Source organism: Histoplasma capsulatum, genomic scaffold (genome assembly GCF_000149585.1).
Source record: "Histoplasma capsulatum NAm1 scaffold_11 genomic scaffold, whole genome shotgun sequence".
In the NCBI taxonomy this organism is placed as follows: domain Eukaryota; kingdom Fungi; phylum Ascomycota; class Eurotiomycetes; order Onygenales; family Ajellomycetaceae; genus Histoplasma; species Histoplasma mississippiense.
This window is the reverse complement of record NW_001813972.1, coordinates 964,961-974,164: the sequence shown is the minus strand read 5'-3', so window position 1 is coordinate 974,164 and position 9,204 is coordinate 964,961. Positions and strand designations below refer to the sequence as shown.

Below are 9,204 nucleotides of genomic sequence, written 5' to 3'. Positions count from 1 at the left end.
ATTATCATTCAGGGGATAAATAAATTACAGTGTAATTAATGAACCATTAGGGGGCTTATATTCATTGTTATCTTTTAATTTTATACCCTTTTTAATATAAATAAAAATTCACTTTATTCAGATCTGAATTTGCTTCTGTGATAGATCTTTTCATATTTTTTTTTATATTATTATAACTGCTGCTCAGTTCTGTGAAACTTCTTTAACAATTGTTTTTTATTTCATTCAAATTCAAACAGATTCAATCATATTGAGAATTGAAAAATTCACACATCAGAGCATTCATTGAATGTGATGAATTTCATATATATGATGTTGAATATAATGATTATAAGCAGAAGTTCAATTTTTCTGAACAATGATATTTAAATATTTTTTTTCACATTTATTAATAAAGAAAAAAAGTTTTGAAAGAAGAATTTTGATCTGATATTAATATCAATCAATTTTATTACTTTTATTATGAAATAATTTATCTGTTTTTTTTTTTCACTTTTATATTGATTGAGATTCTGACAGTTGATGAAGATTTAAATGTCATATTTTATTTTAAAACTTTTATTCTGTTTTTTTAATTGATTTCATTATTTTATTAAAAAAATTTATATTTTTTATTAATTAAGTCTTTTCTTGAGCAGGTTTCAGACTTCAGTAGTGACAGAAACTCTTTTTATTATATGAGAAATAATTTCAAAATATCAATTTTAAAAACCTTTTTCATTGTTTATATATACAATTTTGAAAGAATCTTTTCTTGAAGATTCTTCAAATTCAATATTCTTTACAATGATGAAGTAATATAACAGATGTTTTATCTAATTATATAACTTTTTTTCAATTTTTTAAAACTCAATTTTGATGATTTAAATATCACTGAAATCATTCATATTTTATTTTATTGATCAAGTCAGGTTTTTGAATAGATTTGATCTTTTTCATACTTGCTTTTCACAAGATTTTTTATACAGTGTTGATGTAAGAGATGGGCTACAAGAGTAATTACAAGAGTAGTGTGAAGTACGCACAAAGGATATTAGAAAGGTAGCAATCTCTATTGTTCAAAGCTAATCGCTGATCTCCTAAAATCCACGGATATCAGCGAGCATTATATAGATAATATTGCCATCGCCACGTATCTATCGCCACGTATCTATCGCCACGTATCTATTTCCTAATATAGATATCTCCGTTGCGCCTATTACAATTATCTCCCTTCTTCAAAGGCCTGGTCCCCAGGGCTTCTTATTGTGCGAAGTTCGTAATATGTGCTGTGTGGTTGAATTGTATAAAGTTCGCAGGATAGGACCGAATTAATTGTTCGGGTTAATTCCGAAGCGTTGCTGACTCGGGAAAACGTTGTTCCAGTTTCGGTGTTATCGCGGTCCAATCATGATTTAGGCACAACCCCTGAACCCCTTTCCTTTAACCTTTACACCACAAATCGTATCCTAACGAGATCATCACCATCATCACTAACAACGAATTTTTTTATTTAAAAGAATACACCAATTGATCAAGCAAAGTACACTGTATCTTCCCATGCGATTTTTATTGCGACATTCGAAGTTTTGGTTGCGTGGTTGCGTTTTCTATTTTGGGTCGGATTTTGTGTTGCTGCAACTTCTTTGATCGATATTGTAACATTGGTTTTAACCACCAACATCTGTTCTTTTCTTGCTGCTTCTTGCCTCTTCTCTCTTCTTAAAAGGTTCTTGATACTGATTAATGTCGTAATAGAATGTCAGAACCAGCTGCTTCCGTTGCCGGTTCAGAACCTATGGAGGGTGATATGCTGAATGCCATCGAGAGCATTTGCTTGGGTTGTCTGGAAAGGTTGCAAAACCCTCTAGTATACCCTTGCTTTGTGAACGACGGGCGGACACGCTGTCACGCCTGCCATATATCGAATACTGGGCAAGGATCTTGGGTGTGTTACTTGAGTTATCCGATAACGCTGGCGAAGATGAGGAAGCGGACGGTCCCGTTGAAAGTGTTAGAAAGGAACGCAGCAGCATATTGCTGTCGTTGTATTCGACATTTAACAACGTCTCCCCGCCATCACTGTGAGCCTGCTGAGGGTCGACGCAAGAAATGCAAGCACTGCTCGGTGATGAAGCACGTTTGCGTTCCGGTAAGTAATCGTTCTATATATGTTTTGCGGGATATAAAATAACTCGTGTTTGGTGCCAGCAGACGCCGTTGAGTTGGCCCAGGCGGCTATTAACGCAGCTGAGGATTTAATTGTCGCTGGTGCAGACGCTTCGAACGTTAACGTTTTACAGGGCGCTGTGACAGCTGCAGTTAAGTTCTTCGCAGCGAAGATCCGTGGGGCTCAACGAAATGGTTCCCCTGAGGCCCCGGCTGAAACAGTGATTGGTGAGATCCCGGTGGCTACATCGCCGGTCGCAGCTCCCAAGTCATCGTTGAAACGTCGTGCTTCGCCAGTTGAGGAAATCCGGGGTAATAAGCAGGTCTGCCTTGGTGACAATTCCTCAAATGACACTGGCCAAGCTGAGGCGGATCTGTTTTTTAATCCCTGGGCGGAATAAGTATATCCAGCAGTCATCGTCGCCTTCTTCGTTTTCGTTTACTGACTGGCTCCTGATAGGTTTTATTAAACTGTTCCAAGTGCTCCTGGCTGTTCACCAAATTTTCTTCAGGTTCCCAAGAATTATCCGCGTCTGTGCAATCCTTCCATTTAACAAGATATTGCGTTTGACCACGGTACTGACGTTTATCCAATATAGCTTCAACTTCCCATTCCTCCTGCGCGTCTATAATTATCGGTTCTGCCTGTGGGATCTGTCCGTCGCGCGCGTGATACGGTTCGAGAAGGGAAACGTGGAACACGGGATGAATTCCTTTATATTGTGGCGTAAGCTTCAGTTTGTACGCCTGCGTACCGCGTATATCAATTATTTGGAAGGGACCCAAAAATCGATGATCTAGTTTGGGTGAAGGTCGCAAGGTGGATATATTTTTTGCACGCAGCATTACCCAGTCCCCTATCTTAAAGCTTTTTGGTATATGGCGCTGATCATAATACTTTTTCTCAGCTGCTTTGGCAGCTTCTAGGCATTCTCGGATCCTGTTTTCTGCTTGCTTCATCCGTTCCACTTGTTCTATCGCCGACTTTGACGCGCCCGTGCTTGGGGGTTCCACGTCTATACGAAGTTCAGTTGGTCGGCCGATCATCGCTTCAGATGGTGTCATTTTTATCGATGCGTGGAAGGCGTTATTATATGCCCATTGCGCCAGGGGAATCCACTCTATCCAGTTATCCTGCTGGTAGCTGCAATATGTGCGAAGATAATGTTCAATCACCTGGTTCAATCGTTCCGTTTGGCCGTCGGTTTGCGGATGGAAGGCTGTTGATAATTTTCGTCGGACATGGAGTAAGTAACATAATGTTGACCAGAATTTGCTGTTTATTAATGAATCTCGGTCGCTAATAATGTTCGCAGGTAGGCCAAAGTTCTTCGCAAGCTTCCATACAATAATGTCCGCGAGTCCTTCCGCATCTAGCTTTGAAGATGTGGGTACAATTATGGCCCATTTAGTGAACGAATCAACAAATACGACAATAGCATTGTAAGTTTGACTTCCCTTCTTATTATCTGGTAGGCCTTCAATAAAGTCCATACTGATTGTATGCCATTTCTTATCTGGCACTGGATGTGGTTGTAGCAACCCGTACGGCTTATGCCGCGGTATCTTGACGCGTTGGCAAACATCGCAGGTCCTCACATATTCTGCAATCTCATCGCTCATACCATGCCACGAGTACTTGCGTTTGATCGCTTCGATGGTTTTGTCACGTCCAAAATGGCCACCTTGGGGATCATCGTGGTTCATTTTCATTATTTCATGCCTTACGGCCTTGTCTTGCGGTACGTAGACTTTACCATCTTTCCTGAGCAGGCCATCTTTGTCTACTGCCCAGGTCGAACGATCACCTACGCTAGCGTCACCCACCTCTAGTCTTCTGCGAAGTTCAGACGTGCCAGCGTCCCTATTCTGAACCTGCAGCAAGAGTTCGACAATAGATTCAGCTACCTCTTCGCGATAGGCTGTCTCGGACTCAAATACCTTAACGGCTAGAATCCGTGGCACCAGGGTCCCTAGGTCTAACCCCGTAACGCCGGCGACTTCGTTCTCATCTGCAGGTGCGTTCTTTATCCTGCAGGGTTTGTTGTCATCGATGACTACGGGCCCCTTCGCCCAACAATTTTCTTTAACTTGCAGATTTTTTCGCACCATCTTGACACATTGGTCTAACTTTGTGTTTTCTTTTGTCTTTAGTGACTTAAAGATCCCCTTACGCAGCTTCTCTTGCAGGGTAGGGAGCCCCGTCAAGGGAGCTGCGTGTTTTATATAATCTGAGCGACGACTTGGTGCATCTGCGGGATTATTTTTCCCAGGATGGTGCTCAATTTCAAAATCGAACGCTGAGAGCATTTGCATCCAACGAATCTGACGCCCATTTAGCTGCTTCGTCGTCATGAAGCGCCGGAGGTTGGCATGGTCAGATAAAACAACTATTGGGTGCCTGCTACCATGTAGGTAGTGGCGCCATTGCCTGAAAGCTTCTACAATCGGCAACATTTCTAAATCATATGTTTGATAATGTCTTTCTGCTTCTGTGAGTTTTCTGGACCAAAACGCGATCGGGTGCCAGTGACCATCATCCCATTAATTGCGATATTACTGCGGCGATTGCAACGCCAGATCCGTCCGTTTCTATACGGAGTTTTCGCTGCGGATCAAAATGAACTAACAACGGTGCTTTTGTAAAGCATTCTTTTAACTGCAGTATTGCGTGCTTGCAGTTCTCGTTCAGTTGGACAGGTGCGTTGTTCTTCCCCTTTTTTGTTTCGTATCCTTTTAGCAACTCAGTCAGGGGTGCCGTTATTATCGAGAACTTGTATATGAATCGTCGGTAGAAGTTGGCGAATCCTAGGAATGTTTGCAGCTCGTTTATTGTTCGCGGTTCAGGCCAATCTAGGATCGTATCGACGCGGCGTTTTTCGACAGTGATGCCCTGCGTGGTAATCACAAAACCCAGAAATCCAATTTCTGTTGCATGGAACGTACACTTACTAAGTTTCACATATAGTCTCCATCGCCTTAAACGTTCCAGCACATTCTTAACATGGGCGACGTGTTCGTCAAGCGTATTCGAATAGATTACGATATCGTCAAGATAAGCCACGCAATATACATCCAAAATATCACTGAGGGCCTTGTTGATATAAGATTGGAAAGTCGCAGGGGCGTTGGTTAGCCCAAAGGGTAAAACCAGATACTCAAAGTGTCCGTATCGTGTTCGAAATGCCGTTTTCCACTCATCCCCCGCTCGTATGCGAATTCTATGATACGCGTCCCTAAGATCCAATTGCGTGTATATTTTGGCACCTGCTAACCTATCGAGTATTTCACTTATCAGGGGCAGCGGATACCGATTCTTGACTGTTATTTCGTTCAACCCTCGATAATCTACGCAAAGACGCAGGGTTCCGTCTTTCTTCGGTGCGAATAATACTGGGGCACCGGCTGGGCTCTTGGACGGGCGTATCCAATTCTTCTCTAATGCCTTTTCAATATATTCTCGGAGGACGGAGAGTTCTTGAGGTGACAGGTTATATATCGGTCGGTACGGTGGTTCCTTGCCAGGTTTGAGATCTATGGCATGATCGTGGGGTGCGTGTTCCGCGTCAGGTATATCTTCTCGGAATACATCAAGATAATCCTTATAATCATCCGGGATATTTGGCTCAGTCGCTGCGTGCGCAGCTCGCAATGGAAAGGCGGCGAATATGATGTTGCTGTTGTCCATTAAAGTTGCAAATTCCTTAGCGGTATCTAGGTGCACGTGGCTGATATTTGACGCTTTCCTATAGGTCCAGCATCTTCGCACCCAGTCAATGTCGGGGTTCGCAGCTTGCAACCATGGCATACCCAGAATTACATCGTATCCGCTCATGTCGGCTTCTTCGAAATGGTGGAATCCTTCCCGAAGGACATGTTCATCATCGATAATCTTCATTGCAGCTTTTCGTTGTCCATATGATTTAACCCTATGATTATCAACTGCTTCCACTACTTTCGGTTTACCTTCTGACTTCGAGAAATATTTCAATGCCCAAGCATGGGACACGAAGTTCGCATCCGCGCCAGAATCTACTAACGTCCACGCCATTGACCATCCCACTTCTGTCAACATCCAGGTGTTCATTGCCAATAAGTGTTTATCTCGCAGCCTAGTCGTCTGTATTCCCAATGCAGCAGCTGCTCCTACGATTGGGATTGCTTGTTTTTTGCTTGTCGGACTTGGTTGCGCTTTTCGGGGTATAACATCCAACAATCGTTTGCGACATGCCCCTTCTTATGGCAGTGTGAGCACTCCTTCATCCAATTATATTTATCTTTCTTGGTTTGTTCAGTTAAACTCGTTTGTTCCTCTCGTTTCCTTTTATTCCGGCGGTTGCTAGATTTATCAGAACGACGCTGATTCCCTACGAATATCGCAGGTCTGCCTTTGCGAATGGCGCGTCGTCGCTCCGGCATATTTTCCTCGAGAGTCTATAGAGTTCGAAGCAACTCTTCGTAGTTCTGGGGTTCTTGATTTCGACGGTCGAGTTCGGTGCGTAGCACCTTCAATGCCTTACTACGCAGGTTATCCATTCTCTGTTCCTCGCTGTATGGGGGTAAGTAATACTCCCAATCTTCGAGATATTTAGAAAAGTCGCGTATCGACTGCCACTCCTGTTGCTTAGCATCTTGGAATCTTTGGCTCGCCAATCGACGCTGATTCTGCGGATCGTTAATTTGCATCTCTAGGTGTGATAGCATATCATCGAATGTTAACGGTGCTGCTCCTCCGCGTCTCTCGTATGCTGATACAAAATTCAACCACTTCTGCTTAACGTGGGCATCAAGGTAGAGTTTGGCGTCGTTTATCTTGCGTTCTTCTTTTCGATAATATCGACGGTGGCGTGCAAAGAGAGTCAACATGCGATCTTTATAGTCCTTAAATTCTAACATATTCTTTCCTCGATAGTAATCCTTAATCTCCAATCTCGGCGGTGTTTCGTTATCATCATCCATATCATCTACGGGTCGATTTTGCGGCGGTTCTGCGGCGATATCCGGGGCTGGTCGGGACTCGATAAAAGTATCTTCGCGAATCTGTGCTTCCAACTCGTTGAGGCGTTGTTGCGCGTGCAGAATAGCTAACTGTTGCTCTCGTTCACGGATTTGATCGTTTAACTGTTGCAATCGGGCATTGTGGTCGTCGGAGGTGGTAGAGGATTCGGGTTGGTTCCCAAGGGATCTTGCGCGTGTCGAAACCATCTTGCGTGTTTTAACTAACGTTGCGTGTTTTGTTGTAGGTGTGCGTAACAACGGACCACTCAAATAAGGTTTAGAGCGATTAGAATTGTAAGAGATGGGCTACAAGAGTAATTACAAGAGTAGTGTGAAGTACGCACAAAGGATATTAGAAAGGTAGCAATCTCTATTGTTCAAAGCTAATCGCTGATCTCCTAAAATCCACGGATATCAGCGAGCATTATATAGATAATATTGCCATCGCCACGTATCTATCGCCACGTATCTATCGCCACGTATCTATTTCCTAATATAGATATCTCCGTTGCGCCTATTACAGTTGAATGCAATACTAAAACCCTTTTCATTGAGTTCAAAAGCAATATCAGCACAGAATTTCTTTCATTCCTATCAATTTCAATGCATCTTCATTAATATTTGCTTTTAAATAAAAAAAGTCTGTTTTGTAGATTTGTTACTGTGAGAGGCATTTTGAAGAAATTCATTACAGATAGTAAAATAGAGGAGATCAGAGTTAAAATTATATTCAAAAACTCTGATATATATACAATTGATTTGATGAACAGAGAGATTTGTAATATTCATGATCTTAGTGATAGTTTTTACAATATAAAATGATTTGAAAGCCACCACAAATGTCTGAATGATGATATCAGTATTGAGAGCCACGATTGAAAGCAGCACTGATGATGAAAAAATAACAAACCGAGACAATAAAAACTAAGTGGGAGCCTTTTATATTTTAAATGAGGGGTAGTTTTATTACATTTTAATACTGTGATGGTGCTCACTATCTAATAGCAGTTTTTTAATTATCTTGGCGAGACAAAATTTTTTGCAGCGGCTTCTGTATTGAAATTGTATAATCTCATGTATCGGCGATTCGGAAAATATCCTTCTTAGCGCTTACCTTCCCGTCCTCCAGGTGCCTCTCCAACCGTCCCAGACCACCAGACGAAACTCGTACGGATGCCCATAGAGCTCCCTCAGCATTTAACGCCCTTTATGAAATAGCAGCACATCACAAACACCAGGTTTTCATTTTTCTCGAACCTAGCCCATGCCGTGAGCTGACCCGCCAGAGCTAAGGGGACCCCTTGCAGGAGACAGATTCAGATCAACGTTGGCCAAGGCGAAATTTATCTGTCCACTGAACAGCAATTCTTTTCCTCAGCACTTCTGCGCTGTTCTCAATGACGACGCAATCCAATTCCAATGCCTGCTGTGACGGGGTGTCCCGCCCGCCGCAGGCTGCTTGTGATTCCTTGAATGGTCGTCTCCATCGCGCTGCGGTCGTCGATGACGGCATCGCCTTTGCGCCGGTGGACAAGAGATTCCATGTAATGGGAGAGCCCTTGCCGGTAATTGCGATGATGGGGGCGGATGCTACTATTGCATGCCAGCTTGAATGCGAAGGATCCCACGGCTCGTGCCGTAGATGCTTGATGGGATTGACTCGCGGGAGGGCCCAGAGGAATGGAAAATGACGGGGTGTGCGCAGAGGTATGGAAGTGGTCCATGCAGCGAAGGAGGATCGTTGCGGCTTCTGTGAATCGAGTTGTGCGATGGAGCTAATACCAGCGACATTACTTCCATTAACGGGAACAGGGGCATGACAATTGGATATACGTGGATGATGTCTTCTCCCTTTCAACTTCAAATGAGGTTAGCTGGAACGTTGTATGGCACCAAGTGTTTCAATTGCATATTCGGGCATAAGAGCCACCTGTTGCCACCCGGGGACGAAGGAGTAGGTCAAGTTACCTTTTTCTTGATTTATTTTCCTTACGTGATTTCATGCTGGCCCAACTTCTGATAACTTGAATGTCACTACAATTGCGCCAACGTCCTCGT

At 43.0% G+C, this 9,204-nt stretch overlaps 4 protein-coding genes across 4 annotated transcripts in view; all 4 read right to left on the bottom strand.

Annotated features, from left to right (window-relative positions):
* Positions 1–1,548: 1,548 nt before the first annotated feature.
* On the bottom strand, positions 1,549–4,260 carry HCAG_08534 (predicted protein; the record flags this gene model as incomplete). Its single annotated transcript, XM_001536702.1, has 3 exons — positions 1,549–1,700; positions 1,856–2,144; positions 2,596–4,260. 3 exons carry the CDS (start codon positions 4,258–4,260, stop codon positions 1,549–1,551), a joined length of 2,106 nt encoding a protein of 701 aa, XP_001536752.1.
* A 347-nt stretch (positions 4,261–4,607) lies between these two features.
* HCAG_08533 (hypothetical protein) lies at positions 4,608–6,046 on the bottom strand (the record flags this gene model as incomplete). Its single annotated transcript, XM_001536701.1, has 4 exons — positions 4,608–4,740; positions 4,779–5,076; positions 5,134–5,369; positions 5,424–6,046. 4 exons carry the CDS (start codon positions 6,044–6,046, stop codon positions 4,608–4,610), a joined length of 1,290 nt encoding a protein of 429 aa, XP_001536751.1.
* A 536-nt stretch (positions 6,047–6,582) lies between these two features.
* HCAG_08532 (predicted protein) lies at positions 6,583–7,353 on the bottom strand (the record flags this gene model as incomplete). Its single annotated transcript, XM_001536700.1, has 1 exon — positions 6,583–7,353. One exon carries the CDS (start codon positions 7,351–7,353, stop codon positions 6,583–6,585), a length of 771 nt encoding a protein of 256 aa, XP_001536750.1.
* An 865-nt stretch (positions 7,354–8,218) lies between these two features.
* The window catches only part of HCAG_08531 (predicted protein), a gene marked incomplete at both ends in the record, with an annotated part of 2,067 nt that continues 1,081 nt past the window's right edge, over positions 8,219–9,204 (bottom strand). Inside the window, 2 exons of the mRNA XM_001536699.1 lie at positions 8,219–8,351; positions 8,502–8,921. Of these exons, the coding sequence (XP_001536749.1) occupies positions 8,219–8,351; positions 8,502–8,921 (553 nt within the window). The remainder of the gene's footprint in view (positions 8,352–8,501; positions 8,922–9,204) is intronic.